Below are 17,413 nucleotides of genomic sequence, written 5' to 3' on the forward strand. Positions count from 1 at the left end.
CATGGCATAACAAGACCTTCCAGTCTTCCAGTACCTCACCCATGGCTGTCGATGATACAAATATCTCTGCTAGAGGCCCTGTAATTTCTTCTCTAGCTTCCCACAATGTTCTGGGATACACTTCATTAGGTCATTAGGTGTCGGGAGTTAAGTTACCGACCTGTATGTGTTTTAACACCTCCAGCACCTCCTCTTCTATAACATGGGATCTTTGAGACATCACTATTTATTTCCCCAAGCTCCCTGGTTTTCATGTCTTTCTCCACATCTCATGTCCCCTTTTCATCCTCCTGATTTCCTTCACGTATACTGCTACTGCCCTTATGCTGTTCTAGGGATTCACTTGATCCTAGCTGTCTATACCTGGCATATAGCTCCTCCTTCTTCTTGATCAGATCCTCACTATCACTAGTCATCCAGTGTTCCATACTCCTGCCAGCCTTGCCCTTCACACTAACAGGAACATGCTGGTCCTGCTTTTGAAAGCCTCCCATTTGCCAGTTGTCCCTTTAGCTGCAAACAGCCTTCCCAAACGACTGTTGCCATTTAATATCATAAAAATTGGCCTTGCCCCAGTTTAGAGCTTGAAATTGTGGCTCAAACCTATCCTTTTCCATAACTATTTTAAAACTAATAGCATTATGGTCACTGGTCTCAAAATGCTCCTCCACCAACCCTTCAGTTACTTGCTCTGTCTTATTTCTCAAGAGGAGGTCGAGTTTTGATCCTTCTCAAGTCAGGGTTTCAGGTTGTCTGTAGAACAATTCTAAGAAAGTATTCTTATTTCTCAGTTCCATCCATATTGCTTCACTGAATGATCCCACAGGAATATCCCCTCTAATTACTACCATGATGTTTTGCCTTATAAAGAATGCAAATCCCCCCCCTCTTTCCTCTCTTTCTACCCTTCCGATAGTATCTGTCCCCTGGAAGATCAAGCTGACAGTTCTGTCCCTCCCTCAGCCATGTTTCTCTAATAGCTATGATATCCCAATCCCATGTTCTCATCCATCCATCCATCACTACAAAATATCTCAATAAAAGTATCAATTAATACATTTATACAGTATTTTTGAAAGCTAGCACACAAAACCTCAAATATTCCATGCTTATAATTCTCCTTAGTGAACAGCAGTTAAACTCAATGACACATCGGTATAATCAGGGTACGTAGAATTTGTGACCTTCTAGTAAGTGACGCCACTTCTGCCATTTCAAAAGCAAATAGAATTTTATAGCACAGAAGGAACCTGTTCATTCCCTTTCTGCTCTTTCTGAATCTTAAGAGACAATAAACTCGGTGTTACACTCTTGCCTTTACCCACAGCCCTTGTAAATTCTCAAATATTTGTAAATTTCTCTTTGAGAAGCTATTAGGGACTTCGATTCTGTCACAGAATATGGCAGGGTACTCATGATTAATGACACTTTGTCTCATATTAATCCTTTCCAACTAAAGCAGAACACTTACTTTTGCTAAGGTGCCCTTCTTGGTATACATGTCAGTACGCAGGCCAAAGTTCTGTAGGTCAGCCGGTTTGTCCTTTGGCTTTTCTGGAAAGTTCAACATCTGCTGAGAGGCAGGAATCTACACAAGGGTTTGAGATTTGAGTGAACATAGTTTTCTAAATTGTTATTTTGCACAAAGTCAATTAAAAAAAAAAATTCATTATTGATTTCAATGAACCAAACCAAAATCTGTTAAATTAACAAATAGTAAAACAGGACAAACTTCTGCACATAACATGACATGACAGGAAAAAGAATCAGGGAGGTATAACTCTACGGCAAGCAGCGGTGGGTCGAAAAACAGTTAAATTAGCACTAGAGAGAGAAGGAGCAGAAGCAGGCTCATCAGCATATTGAGCTTGCTCCACCATTTGATCAGATCATGGCTGATTTAAGTTGCAGTCTCCGTTTATGTCTCAACACTCCATAACATTTAACCCTCTTGCTAATTAGGAATTGAACTCAGCATTAAAAAGGTCGAATGCCCCAACTCTGCTACTTGCTAACAAAAAGAATTCCAAAGACTAATGATCCTCACAGAAACAAAATTTCTTCATTGTTGTCTTCAGTGGGAGAATGCTAATAGATGAACTTGCCTCCGTGTTCTAGATTTTCCCATGAATGGGAATACCCTCTCAGCATTTATCCGATCAAGCTTCCATTCTTTTTGACCACAATGAGAATAAGCCTAACCTGCTCAACCTTATTGCATGATGCAAATTGACTCCATTGCAGGAATTCAAACAAACAATGAAGATAAATGGTATACAGTAGCAATCCAAAATAAAATTAAGATTAAAATTTAGATACTGATCTAAACTGCAACTCAACTTTTCTCTGATGAGAAGGCATTAAGAAACTGCTATGCAGTTCCAACATTTTCTGTGTTTAAACCTAACAGAGCACCACTTAAATGAATGCAAACTATGAGAACATATCTACACGAAGATTTTAGGAAGAGAAAACAAATGATTTGCAAAAATTTAATTACTCTACTCAGTCCCAAATCACTTCGTAAATAACCTTACAAACTGCTCTTCTCCCAACAAGTTACAATGTTAAGCATCAAGGGTGTGGATGGGGTGCAGGGAGAAAGAGAAAAAATCAGGACAAAATGAAAGATGTCTCATGTCTTACTTGAGGGGTCCTGAGATGAACTGGGACCAAGCCAGAAGGTGTATCAGCAAGAACATTGAAGTGAGGGGTGGGGGGAGGACCCATGGGTAGAGGTCGACTGTCGGCATCCACTTGGTAATTCACAAGGCCCCATTGTTCCAGGAATGCATGAACTCTAAGCATGAAAACACACAGTAAAACATCATAGCATTCAATGCATTAACAATTGCCTTTTTTTGTGGTTACCGGTGGTTACCTCAAGAAACCCCTAAACACTTCAAATATGTCAAGTAAAAAGCACAGCAATTCTGCAGAATGAGAATTGGCAGGTGACTCCCTCAACATGCAAAATGTTTAAAGTATTCAAGAACTGGTGTGGGTGCATCCAATAAAGTGTTCAAAATTCAGCCAAAGTTTGAAAGCAAAACCATCCAAGGCAGTGAAAAGTCAAATGAAAAATACCATCAATGACAAACTCACAAGACCAAAACGTTAAGTTTTAGTGCTACATGTATCATGAAAACATTGTTCACTGAAGGAACAAAATACTTTAGATTGTCAAGATACTGCAGTAAAATTTTCAGCTTGATTTAACTTCAACACAGTTCAGAGTCAGGAACTTAAACATGATCAACTTAATACTGCAGCTCATTTTAATGCTGTTCAACTGTTACAGATGCTGCTGTTCAGACAAAACGAGAAACTAACTCTGTTTTCTGGCCAAGATAACAGATCCCACAGTGTCAGTCTGAAGAACAGGGAGACCAGAGAGGAATAAGGTGCATGAAAGTGAGAATGCTGGATAGTACTCAAGAGGGAAATAACATTATACTGGATAGAATACAAAGATAAATTGACAATGCCTGTATGTAAATACACAAATTTGGTGAATAATGTTGGTCAGTTACAAGCTCAAATGGCTATGTAATCATACAATTTAGTGACAATAATTGTGGTTGAAAACTGGTGAGGATTTGGTGCTAAATATTAATGTATCAGAAAAAACAGTGAAGGTATAAAGGAAAGGGGAGCTTCAGTTTTGTCAGAGAAGCAATATGCATAGAAAAACAATTCCCATGAGCAGGCAAAGACAAAATCTATTTGGTTATATTTGAGAAAAATGGAAAGCACATCAATGAGGGTATTTCATTGGCTTCCAGACAGCAAAGCAAAAATCTGCAACACACAACATATTAAAGGAGATGTCCAAGAGCTATGAGGGGTGGTCAACTTATCCCCAAGTGTGATTTGCAATAATCCTTAATTCGAGAATAGAGAGTTTTTTAAAAAAATTCTTTTGTGGGATGTGGGTGTCGCTGGCTGGCCAGCATTTCTTGCCCATCCCTAGATGCCCTTGAGAAGGTGGTGGTGAGCTGCCTTTTTGAACCGCTGCAGTCCTCCTGCTGTGGGTTGACCCACAATGCTATTAGGGAGGGAATTCCAGGTTTTTAACCCAAATCAGGATGGTGAGTAACTTGGAGAGGAACTTGGAGGTGATGGTGTTCCCATATCTTGTCCTTCTAGATGGAAGTGGTTGTGGGTTTGGAAGGTGCTGTCTGAGGATCTTTGGTGAATTTCTGCAGTGCATCTTGTAGATAGTACACACTGCTGCTACTGAGCATCGATGGTGGAAGGAGTGAATGCTTGTAGATGTAGTGCCAATCAAGCGGGCTGCTTTATCCTGGATGGTGTCAAGTTTCTTGAGTATTGTTGGGGCTGCATTCATCCAGGCAAGTGGGGAGTATCCCATCACACTCCTGACTTGTGCTTTGTAGATGGTGGACAGGCTTTGAGGAGTCAGGAGGGGAGTTACTCACTGCAGTATTCCCAACTTCGGGCCTGCTCTTGCAGCCACAGGGAGGAACTCATCTTAAAGAGAACAGCCTTGGCCAGTATGCCGTCAGTCTACCTGGTGCTATGAGTTCGGCCAATGTAAACCAAGGTAAATGGAAACATTTGAGCAGAGAGTGATCATATCATAACGCTTAGGTTAGTAATGAAGAAGTGCAAAGAAAAAAAATCTGATGTAGAATATATAAATTTGAAGAGTGGTAAGAGGAGACTTGCCAGGGTAAAACAGAAGCAAAAGCAGACAAGAAAAACAGGAATGGGACAACGTACATAAAGACTATGTCTTTTTACTTTTGTGATTTTTTAAAAAAATTCTGGGCAAAAATGAGAAAGAACTATTTTCCATACACGTGGCTTCTCTGACAAAATTGGTACTCCCTCTTCCCTTTTACCTTCACTATCTTTTCTGAAAACTTTGTATACGTAAATATTTAACATTAAGTCCTTACCAGTTTTCAACCACAAATATTGTCATTAAATTATATGTCCACAGAGACAGTGATTTACAAGAATGGCTGCATGTTTTGAAAGCAAGGAATTTGATACTTATTGTGAACACAGTTTATGTTGCAACCATGTTCAAATAAACTGAAGCCAAGGGGTCATTTACAAGTGAAGCTGACTGATTTGTGGACTACAGCCCAATTACGAATTATCAAGGTCCTTCACCTGCCAACAACTACGTGATTGGTGTAAGGCGGCTGAATGACATGGGCGGTGAACAAGACAGAAAGCAGTGAGCCAGACCAGAGGAGAAATCCACAGGTTTCAGCAGCTGAAAACTCACTCCCTCAGATCTCTGCAGTAAGCAACTTTAAACTGAAGAAAACCAGCTTACCTGTCCTTCAGCAGATGCTACAGGTTGTATTATCCAATTAAAAGCTACCAAAGATCTTTCATAATGAACCAGCCACCTTGTCCCTCTTGCAAACCAATAGAAGCATTTGGATAGAGGAAGGTTGAAGAGAAAACTTCAGATATACAAAAACCAACTAAACAAATCTTGTGAAAAAAAAGACTATGGAACAGTTTTTTCAATTTTCCCTCTGTCTCAGTGTTTCTGTTTTCCTTGTTTACATCTGTCTATGTATGCACGCAGGTTTCTAAGGGGCTTAGAGTTGTACGTTCATTTAATTTGATCATTCTCCTGTAGCTAGACTGTAATAACCTCTGTTAACTATTGATTTTTTAAAAAAATATAGAAACCTATTCTTGTCTTCTGTCAGCCTGGGTTGAACAAATAAGGAAGTTTGGTAATCTTGCATATTGCTTTTAATAACTAATTCTTATGAAAACTCTTTGGAACAGAGGGACTTGATTGCCAGTGCACTGAATGAGTCCAGTGAGAGTCATGACATAACTCTTATGCCAGGAAGACAGAAAATAAGATGAAAATATGGTCTACACTGGAAGTCAAATGAAAACTTCAAGGCCAAATTCAAGAGAAAATATGATTAGCACTTGAAAAGAAACGATAAAAAAGTAAAACAGGTTTAATTAATTTTTTGTTTACAAGGCAAATGAAGATAGAGGAATGGAATGCAATGGATATTGCCTACAAATATAACTGACAAAATGTCACATAAAATGCTGGGTAAAAATCAGAGTCTCATGAAATGGAACAGTCAATGTGAGCTTGGTTACAAACAAATTGGGTTAAGGGTAGAAAACAGAAAATGGCTATTTTTCAGAGTGAGAGATGGTGAACAATGGTGGCCATCAAGGCTCAGTGCCACAACTATTGTTTCATAAGATTGATAAAAAAATGATTTGGATATTGGAAAAATTAGTAGAAAATAAAAAAAGAAATTGGCATAAAATTAAATTAAATTGGCAGATACTAAATTTGGTGTTGTGATAAACAGAGAATACAAACAAAAACTCTAGGAGAATATAGTTAGGCTCACAGAATGGGCAGAGAACAGCATGTGGAATTTAATGCAAAAGTAATGAGAGCTGGTAGAGATCAGGGAGAAGCAACACAGACTTCATGATACAACAGTGGCCAGGACAGAGGATTCTGGTGTTTCATATGTATTTACTGTTGAAGGCAAGTTGCAAAATATATGGGAACTTGACCTTGATAATGAAAAGTATTGAGTGCAAAAGCAGAGAAATTATATTGAACTTTTATCAATTTTTATTTCAGCTATAAAGAAAGTGCAGTATCAAATTCTGGTTGCTTCAGCAAAGATGCACATGTCCTCAAGAAAGAGCAAACCAGTTTTACCAAAGGAGGGAGTTTTCAGCTACAAGGTTTAAATTGGAGAAGCTGGGATTGTTCTTTTGTAGCACAAGCGGATGAACTAAGTTTGTATAGAAATGCAGATGATAATTGCAGATTATAAAGAAGTTGGACACCGCAAAGATGCTCCCACTTTCAGATCATACTTCTGAATGCAGATTTCATGTTTGAGTAAGATATAGGGCATGGTAGGTGGTGGCAAGAAGAAATTTTTTTTTTTGAATAAAATGCAGGTGACACCGTCCTCAAACTCATTGCCCATTCAGAAGTGGAAGCAGAAACACTGAGTACAAAAGCCAAATGGATGCACGCTCAAAGGAACTAAATCCCAGGGTCACAAAGAACAACAAAACAGGAATGACTGAATTGCACTACTGGGAGTTAGAATAGAATGTCATCCTTCTGTGCCAAGATAATTTTATCACAATGGCACTGCACAAATACTGACAAGTTGCACATTCTATATGGTAGATGTTACATATTTGATGGCAATCACTTATTAGTGAGTTTGATTGTCCACTTAGAAAATTCCACGTCAATGATTATGGGTTCCAAAGGTTCTTGCATGTCTGATAAGCCTGATTTTAGAGCTGCCTCTCTGACCATACAGTTGGCAGATGTTTCCAGGAAATGGAATTCGTCCTAGCCTCGAATTCACTGGCATTCCTTTCTCTGCACTTCCACTCACTGACAGGCGTTCTCAAAGAATTGTTTTCTTTCATATTGGAACTTCCTCCAATGTCACACTGAAATTGAAACACACTGCTCTGCCAAAATGTGGGTGGTTACCAAAGGTGTCAGCAGGACATGAATGAAACAGACAACTATAGATAGTCCAAGGACTAAGTAATGTACCATTTTAACCACAAACCTTCAAGTGGGCTACGAACCACCACTTTCTCTCCATCTACCAATAAGTTCAGTCTCAAAACTTGAATATTGTTCTCAAAACCAGGGGAGGGAGAAACATTCATAGTAGTTTACTTTTACTCGAACGTTGAAAATCTGAACTGCATACCAAATGCTGGAGAAACTCAGCAGCTCTGGCAACATCTGCGGAGAAAGGAACAGAGTTAATATTTTGAGTCTAGTTCAACTCTTCTTCATACTGGACTCCAAATGTTAATTCTGTTTCTCTGTTTACAGATGCTGCCGGACCTGCTGAGTTTCTCTATTTTTACATGAAGCAGAAACATTAATCAGCAAGTCAGGAAGCAATATAACATTTCCTCCAATTCGGATCAGATTACTTCACCACAGGTCCTTCATATTCTACAGCAGAAAGCAAGTTTCTCCTTTGTCTCCCCTTAGTGGAATAATGACATACCTTAACTGTAAAAAAAAGCTATTTTTGTTGTAATTCATTTAAAATGCTTCTGCTCTCCAAGTATCAAGGGGTATGGAACAAAGGAAAGTAAAGCAGTTAAGAAACAAATCTGTCACTCAATTCAATGGCCAAACAAGCCATCTACCCCACCCTAAATTCATCCTCTTTTTGAAGTGCAACATACATTCTATTGGTTCAGATTGAAAAAGAAAACACTTTTGAGAAATTTAACTTACTTTAATTGTTTACACATTAATAATCCATCTGAACAATGACAGCTGCCAACAATATGGTTTACCCTTCACTATAATGCATAGGAGCAACAATTCAGTATGCAACTTAAACCCACAATGTTAAAAAAGTCATTTTAAAAGACAAACTAACACCATGGTTGAACACAGAATCTTCTTCAGGCTCAGCAAGAGCAGTACGCAAATCGTCAAATAAACATCTCCTTCAATTGTTGACTAGTGGAGGTTTTCAAGGGGAAACCTCTACTCTCCAGCACAAAAAGTACTTTCTTACCTCATTACAGCACAAACATCACCAGTTAAATTTCTGCGACACGATGTACTGGTAAGATACTCCTGAGGATTTAACCGATACGTGTCGATCATAAAGTTTCGGTATGCCAGATAACTGTTGGTATGAAATATATGTTTTAAAAAATTGACTTTCTTCAGAAGTGACAGATCTTAATCACCATGAGATAGCAATATAAAATCTCACAAGGTGTGGATGGAGTTTGTTCCCTCACCAGATTATGTACGTTCCACTTGGGATGCTCAGTTGACCGAAGGAGAACACATTTAACATGTCATATCCAAGTAGGGACAAAGAATTCACAACCCATTTAAGATTTGAGCTCTTTTATCATTCTTGAGGTACATTTAAAAAACAAGCCTTGTTAACAAATTGGAATTTGATTATAGCCTAGAAATTTGTTTTTTTGTGCTTCATTTACAAGTCATGCAATTTTATACAGGGCTCACCATTACCTTTAATGCAAATAACTTTATGCTTAGAGTATTAACAACCAGGATGCTGTCAGCATTTGCCATGTAACCAAACAGTGACACCATGTGGAGCTATTGGCTGGAAGAACAACTTTTCACCAGATTTATTTTACAACCATTTAATTGACTGCAACCACCTTCGGAGGGTGGACTGTTGATACTCACAAGAGATAATACTTCAAATGAATCTTGAAACTTCCTAGTATATAAAGAAGATGAGTATTCAAGTCATCTCAAGTTGGTTTTGAAGTCAGAACAAAAATCCAAGAAAACAGGGTACATAATGAAATATTGCCACCACCTGCTCCCAGACATGCCAGTGATCCTACCAATTGGGTTCAAAGTCACGTCAGCAGCTTGGTATTTTGGCAAAACATGTTAACAGCAGTAATTGCAGCAAGTTAACGACATTCCTGTTTGTATCTGAAAAGGAGCACATCCATTAACAGCACAGAAAAAAAGATAGTGCTATTTAACCCATTTGTGATTTTTCTTACACAGGAACAAAAACAAAGTTGCTGGAAAAGCTCAGCAGGTCTGGCAGCATCTGTGAAGGCAAAAACAGAGTTAACGTTTCAGGTCTGGTGACCCCTCTCAACCTTTCCTGAGGAAGGGTCACCGGACCCGAAACGTTAACTCTGTTTTTTACAGATTTACAGCATCTGCAGTTCTTTCATTTTTTTTAAATTGTGAATTTCCTTAGATTGTCCACAAGGATCAGAACTGGGACCTCCGCTATTTGTAGCTGATACTAGTGTCTTATTATGAAGTGATAGAGAGTATGTATCCAGAGCTTTTGATGTACTAAACTAGGTAAGCTTTGAGCAGGACAGAGACAGAGACAAAGACAAAGTCAGAAGTCACACAACACCAGGTTATAGTCCACCAGGTTTATTTGAAATCACACAAGCTTTCGGAGCGCAGTCCCTTCATCAGGTGCAATGAAAGAGCTGAGCACACAGACCTAGAGTTTTTAGGCCGAGATATCAAAAGATCATACAACTGGTGTGAGTGGAGTGTCAGATGATAAGTCTCTGCAGGTGACCAAGAGTGTTAGACAGGGAGTAAAATGTCAACAGCTGAATAACCAAAGGGATGACCTATAAGTGAGGTTGAGAGATAATTGCAAAAAATTAAAAATAAAGGTGACGCTGGAGACAAACTAAATGACTGGAATCACGTGCCGAATTCAAAAAACTGCCAGCATTATCGGTGTTTGTTTCAGATTTCCTGTATCCACAATATTTTGCTTTTTTACAAGAATCAAGCAGGCTTGCTCCAATAATATAGGGCTTTGATGAGGCCACATCCGGAGTGTCTGTGTTGTTGTGACCTCCATATTTGAGGCAAGACATAGTTGCATGGGAGGTGGCACAGCAAAGGCTCATTAGATTGTGCACTGGAATTAGTGTGATCTCTCATGATGCTGAGCAACTTGAGCCAAAGTCAGATAAACCTCTGGTTTCAGGGAATCCGGGGATCTGGAGAGCAAGCAGGAAATTGGCATTGAAGTCCATGATCAACAATGATCATACTGAATCATAGATCCGTGCTGTACAACTGTATGAGGTTCTAACAGCCATTTGGTGGCATGCTGCTCTTATTTCATTTATTTTTCAAGCAATCTTTTATTCTTTCCTTATTTTCCTGACCAGCATATACAAAAACTGTTTTATTTTGGAAAACTCAAAATGTTTTGGTCAAATGGCAAAAGTCAACTTCAATCAACCATAAGTCATGTTGAAACTGCTTTTACCCAGAAAAGGTAAAAGCGAAAATTTTGAAAACCAAAACAAAATTAAATATTTACTCATGTTACGGAGAACAACAGGTGAAAATGAAAGATAATCCCTGATATTCACTTTATAAGTAACAATTTATTTATTTAATCCTAACAGTAAGCAAATTAATAAAATTACTTACAAATTGAACAACTCCCCCTTAAATACTAACTATTCCCTGACTGAACAAAATTCTACTGGTATGCTGTTCCAATAAACACGAGTCCTACTTATATTAGCTCATGTAATAAGAAAATAGCATAGAAAAGCATAGAATCCCTACAGTGCGGAAACAGACCATTCGGCCCAACAGGTTCAACCGCTCCTCTGAAGAGCTTCCCACCCAGACCCATTCCCCTAACCCTGCATTTCCCATGTCTAACACACCTAACCTAAATGTCCCTGGGCACCATGGGCAATTTAGTACGGCCAATCCACCTATCCTGCACATCTTTGGGGTGTGGGAGGAAACTGGAGCAGCTGGAGGAAACCCACACAGCCACAGGGAGAATGTGCAAACTCCACACAGACAGTGGCCCGAAGCTGGAATCAAATCCAGGTTCCTGGCGCTGTGAGGCAGTAGTACTAACCACTGAGCCACTGTGCTGCGCTATAAATTAGAACTTAGTCTCTCAAAGTCTACATGCCTTTCTTCTACTGATCCAGCTGTCAAGGATGTTTTCTCTGTCAAGTCTTCTGTGAGGACTCTTAGCTAGAAGTGCCATGGTACCTTATATGGTGCTTTCTTAGAGAACATGGCGATTTATTGTGAGAGCTAGATGTTTATTTTTCAGATGGTAGTTCACTTTCACACTGATTGTCAAAAACCCTCTCCTTATATACATTGGATGACATATCCATTTTCTTACAATAGCATTGGTCAGAGGTTGTCAAAACCATCAGATTTAAATTCAATTGGCTTTCAATCGCTAAATGCTTGGCTTAAATTAATTGGCTGATTCCACATTGTTGTCAAAACATCAAAACAATCCTAAGCTTTCCAATCACACAGCCAATTGATACATGTTTCCATTTCAGAATTTGCTGTACATCTTCAGCTACATACAGATACAATTTTTTTTCTCTGTATTATACTCAAAGCTTAGAAAAACATTTTACCTCAAAAGGAACTACGCACTTTTCTCCCTTTTTTTAAAACAACAAACAAACTCTAGCTTCCGGCCTTCCAATTCATGATTACTCTAGACAACTTCGTAATTTTATTTACCATGAGTGTTACATGTCATCTGGTGTAATATTTATCTAATATGGTTATTTGCAAACAAAATTCACTTCAAAAAGAATTGAATCTTCCTGCTTTACACAATAATGAGATGAAATGGTATAATTAAAAAGACAAATCCACAGACTAGGACTGTCCCCCTGTACAGGACCTACTTAATATTTAAAGCATTTTAGACTTAAAAAAAAATGTCCATAGCTGACGGTTTCCCCTTTTTAAAAATCTTGTGGAAAAGAGGAGACACAGAATGATGTATTCAGCATGATGGGCTTAGACTTAAGCAGGTAATGTTACCATTTAGTATCATGTGCTGGGAAACATAATTGAAAAGATAGCACAATCATTTGTCTAACTGCTAAAATCTTAAAACATCTTGAGAAAATAAGCCTCATACCAGCCTAAGACCGGAGGAAGAAATGTGATTATGGTTTAGTGAGATAACCTACTGAACAGCCTTGTGATAAGAACATATTTAACATGGAATTGCTACAACTGTTCCTGAACAAATGAGTAACGGTAAGAATCAATACAGACACACTTGTGGCACAGTGGCAATGTCCCTACCTCTGAGGCAGGAGGCCTGGATTTAAGTCCCACCTGCTCCAGAGATGTGTAATAACATCTCCCAGTAGGCTGTTTAGAAAAATAGGTTCAATAAAAAAAATTAAGCATCACTATAACCCCGTATAGGCTTGTTGACCCAAGAGGACAGTAGTCTCAGTAACCTAAGGCGACATTTGAGTGTAATAACCTGCAAGGACTCAGAAGACAATGACAGCCTAGGAGCAGTTCTTATACAAAGGACAACACTGATTAAGGGACTCAGAACAGCGGATAATTTGCACCAAGAACCACTGTGCAAGACAGACCTTGACCCGGTACTCAATGAGGACATACTGTAGCAACAGCCAGATCAACTCTATCTCATCGTGTAGTATCCTCAAGTCCATGTTACTGAATCTTATTTATATCCTTTATTAATAAATACTTATTTATTAGTGGATCCAGTAAGTGTGTCCTTATCTGCAATTCTAGTTCAGGAGAATGGGACTCTGGCGCTCAACAACAGCAAAACGTTAGTATGTTGTTGTCCCTGGCATCACAGCATTTTGCAAAATTATGTCACTCAATGAAACCTGATGTCTGCAAAATACCAAAGCATGCAGATGCACACACAACCAATGCCAGCCAGTCATGAAAAAGGTCAGTCTGTTGCTAACTACATCAGCACTAAGCTGTTGCTGCATACCTTGAACAATTAGTGAGGAATAGCACTGGTAAAAACAGAATTCCATCCTACAATACTTCCGAGAGAATATAACGGGAATTTATAACAAAACCTTAAAAAGAACGGCAATAACAATCACAATCCCAAAACTGCAATGAATCTGGATTCAAATAAATGGAAATGAAAACAGCTATTAGACAAACTCATCATGTAACAATACTAGCAGGAGTCAGTACACAAGTTCATGTAACTGAATGCACAATCAGCTTTATCTAAATGAGCCCACTAGATAAAGCTTGTGGTAGCAAACAATATCCTACTCAGTAAAGTGGGAAACTTGAAACACCAAGTACCAATTATATTCAAATTAAAAATTATAGTCAAAACTCCAAAATAGCTTTTCAGGCTTATTTCTCTGTATGAACATTAATTTAAATTTATTAGGCACACTTACATTTCTGGACTTTTCGACTTATTTTTCCCATTGAAGAATTCCGGCAAGGCACGACGCTCAATCTCATGTATACTAGAAGACAGGGAAATGCAAATAATTAACTCAATTAAGTAAATTCTATTTCTAAATGCAAGAAATGAATGAAATAACTCCACACCCTGTTGACAAAACGGATGCAAAATCCTAGGAACAAGATAAAATACCAAGGAAACAAAGTACTGTGTTAACATTCAGAAGCTGTCTGTGACGAAAAAAGTGACTGTTAATGTTTGAAAGCATCCTTTTTACTTGAATCTTTAAGTGATATATCAAGAACGTTTACAATCCTTCAAAAGCCCCTCAATCCTCATTTTTAGAAAATCTTGTAAATTTAAGAAACAAAATAAAAAATTATGAAATCTTGTCAGCCAACATGCTCATCAACACATTGCTCGAGACTCCACCATGATCCCACACAGCAAATTCCCATTCACAGCCTGACTGTGAAAAACTGGGTCAAGGAAGAATGCAGTTGGACAGCTAAGATCTTAATTTCAACTACCCAGCAATCAGATCATAATCTGGTGTGACTCAGAAAAGGATGGAGAGGACCTTAATTAAAAAAAAAGAACCTTCTTGGTATGCAAGGTTGGTGGGTGGGGTGGGGGGGTGGAAACTACGTAAACACTGAAGGACAGTATAAACAATGGAGGCAAATTCTTAGACCAGCATTAAAAATTTAAAACAAATTGCATCAGACTCAGATAATGTTTGGATACAACATCAAGACTGGAAACAATCCCGTGATTTGCAGCAACATGGGATGATCAAAAAATACATACATTTGAACTTCTAAACTGTCCAGGAAACTTCAAGTCAACACAACAGTGCCACAGGTTTATTCATAAATTGCTTTTAACAGTCTTGGATTTCTCAAAAATCTGTCCCACCACTGAGTGTCAATGACATCATCCAAACAACATAGCTGGTGCACACTAGTTATTCTGTCGAGGGACCTGTTCACAAAACAACAATCATTGAAGCTTGCAACTTCAAAATAACCTATTCTTTGACAATCCTTTAGGATCAAGGATGACATGCTTCTTCTCAGTTGGAGGGTTCTGTGATGTCTGACAAGGTCAATATATAATCCACAGAGGTTAGGGGATGAAGATGGCGTTTTGACAATGTCAGACAAGTGAAGTCTTTAGAGGTTTCTGCACACTCTTAGATGCCTCAGTTTTGCTTCCATGTGCTCCTGAAGTCACTGTGTTCAGTGCTTTCCCAAATAAGTCATAAGTCAGGAATTAGCAGGGATGTTGAATCATTTCAGGGATGCCTGGAGGATCTCGGTACAGCTTTTCCATTATCCTCGCAAGAATTTCCAGTCATTATGTGACAGTAGAACAAGAGGGACACAGCATAAATATAGTGAAGGAACCAGGACAGAGAGAGAGTTCAGTCGTGTTGTGATACAAGGGAACAAGCAGAGGCTGAATGGCGTCTAATGTGAGGAGTATTATAGAAAAGTTAGAGGAGTTAAGGTTGTGGATTGACATGTGGAATTGTGATTGTAACCATCAGAGATACGGTTGAGAGAGGTACAGGGCTGGCAATTCAACATTCTTGAATATAGGATCTTCAGGGGAGATAGGGGAGGATGTAAAAGAGATGATGTTACATTATTGATTAAGGAGGCAGTTACAGCAGTAAGGAGGGACGGTATCTTGGAAGGATCTTCAAAAGAGGCTTTGTGACTAGAGCTTGCGTATAAAAATGGGACAGTCACACTGCTGGAAGTGTATTACAGGCCACCAAACAGTCAGCAAACAGTAAAGGAGCAGATATATAGATAACTCACTGAGGTGTGTGAAAATAACTATAAGGTAATTTACATCAGAGGATTTCAATTTCCCCAACATCAATTGTGGGGAGGCAATGGCCTAGTGGTATTATCACTGAACTGTCAATCCAAAAGACCCAAGTAAAGTTTTGGAGACCATTCTTGGTTCAAATCCCATCATGGCTGATGGTAGAATTTAAGTTCAATAAAAATCTGGAATTAAAAGAGTCTAAAAAAAAAATCATTAATCCATTGTCAATTGTCAAAAAAAAAACCAATGTCCTTTAGCGACAGAAACCACCATCCTTGCTCCTGTCTGGCTTACATGCGACTCCAGACCCACAGCAATGTGGTTGACCTTTAGCTGCCCTCTGGGCAATAAATGCTGGCCTAGCTATCTTGTGAATAGGAAAAAAAAGCAAAATTAGGATTGAGAGTAAAGGGTTTTGAGGGATAGATTTCCTGAAAACGTGCTCAGGAAAGCTTCTTACATCAATACATAGAAGGTCCAAGAAGGTACATGTGCTGGACCTAATTCTGAAACAAAGCCAGGCAGGTGTTCGAGTGGCAGTGGGGGAGCCTTTAGTAACAGCGACCAACACAGTACAATTTAAGTTTGTTATGGAATCAGAAAGATGGTTTGCAAAGAATTTTGGGTTAGGGGAAGGCAGATTTTTTGTTAAAGTAAGGCAGAATCTAAATAAAAATGAATTGTAAAAAGCTCCTTGTGGGATGATCTACAACAATTCAAAACTAAATTGGCTAGAGTAAAGGCCCAACATGTTTCCCTTTGGCTGAAATGAAGCAACAACAAGCCCAGAGAACCCCAGATCTCTGGGAACGTTCAAAACTGGATAAAAAGGAAAAAGCAAAAAAGAAAGAGGCTTTTTTCAAATTCATTCACAGGATGAGGGCGTTGCTGGCCAGGCAGCATTTATTGCCCATCCCTAGTTACCCAGAGGGCAGTTAAGAGTCAACCACATTGCTGTGGGTCTGGTGTCACACGTAAGCCAGACCAGGTCATGATGACAGTTTCCTTCCCTAAAGGACATTAGTGAACCAGATGGGTTTTTCCGACAATTGACAATGGATTCACAGTCATTATTACATTCTAAATTCCAGATATTTTATTGAATTCAAATTCCACCATCTGCCATGGTGGGATTTGAACCCAGGTCCCCAGGACACTATCTGGATCGCCGGATTAATAGTTCAGTGATAATACCAGTAGGCCATCACCTCCCCGAGTTTCAGGTTTGACTTGTACATTGTTAAATGTTCGCTCCCACTGGCAGGTGAAGGCTTTACCCAACAAATTGGAGCCATGATCAATTTCATCACCTACGCCTGCATTTATCGAAAGGAGGCTCCCAAAATACAGAAAGTCATCCATAGTTTCCAGATCTCGCTGCATATCATACAATGATGTGGGAGCTCATTGGAGAAGGTCATTAATGTCCCAGGTGTTTGGTGAAAGCCCATTTCCTCATTTTTCAATGGAATCGACAATGATCTGGATCTCAGTTTGAGTCTGTAAGCGCACACAAGTGTCATCTACATTATTGTGGTTGGAGTGCTTTGAATTGAAAGCATTATAAATTGAACAGTTGCCTGTCAGTTCTGGAAAATACCTCCATGTCTGTGTGGAATTTGCTTGTATTTTAGAGTGAGGTTAATAGAGGTGATGGTTTGTGATATAGTAACCTTATTTGACTGCAGTCTTCATCTGTTGTATGCTGTAGTGGTTTCACTGGTGAGGGTCATGGCTTTGATGTCATTGGAGAATAGACAAGGCAATGTGACAAGTTCGATGGTAGTACC

General features: G+C 38.9%; 1 protein-coding gene across 3 annotated transcripts in view; it reads right to left on the bottom strand.

Annotated features, from left to right (window-relative positions):
• The window catches only part of smarcc1a (SWI/SNF related, matrix associated, actin dependent regulator of chromatin, subfamily c, member 1a), a 192,342-nt gene that overhangs the window by 96,745 nt on the left and 78,184 nt on the right, over positions 1-17,413 (bottom strand). For all 3 annotated transcript variants that reach the window (XM_048595545.1, XM_048595544.1, XM_048595546.1), the window contains 4 exons: positions 13,771-13,842; positions 8,574-8,687; positions 2,647-2,800; positions 1,472-1,588 (listed from right to left, as the gene is read on the bottom strand). In XM_048595545.1, the coding sequence (XP_048451502.1) occupies positions 1,472-1,588; positions 2,647-2,800; positions 8,574-8,687; positions 13,771-13,842 (457 nt within the window). The remainder of the gene's footprint in view (positions 1-1,471; positions 1,589-2,646; positions 2,801-8,573; positions 8,688-13,770; positions 13,843-17,413) is intronic.

Source organism: Rhincodon typus, chromosome 4 (assembly GCF_021869965.1).
Source record: "Rhincodon typus isolate 14 chromosome 4, sRhiTyp1.1, whole genome shotgun sequence".
NCBI classification, from domain to species: Eukaryota; Metazoa; Chordata; class Chondrichthyes; order Orectolobiformes; family Rhincodontidae; genus Rhincodon; species Rhincodon typus.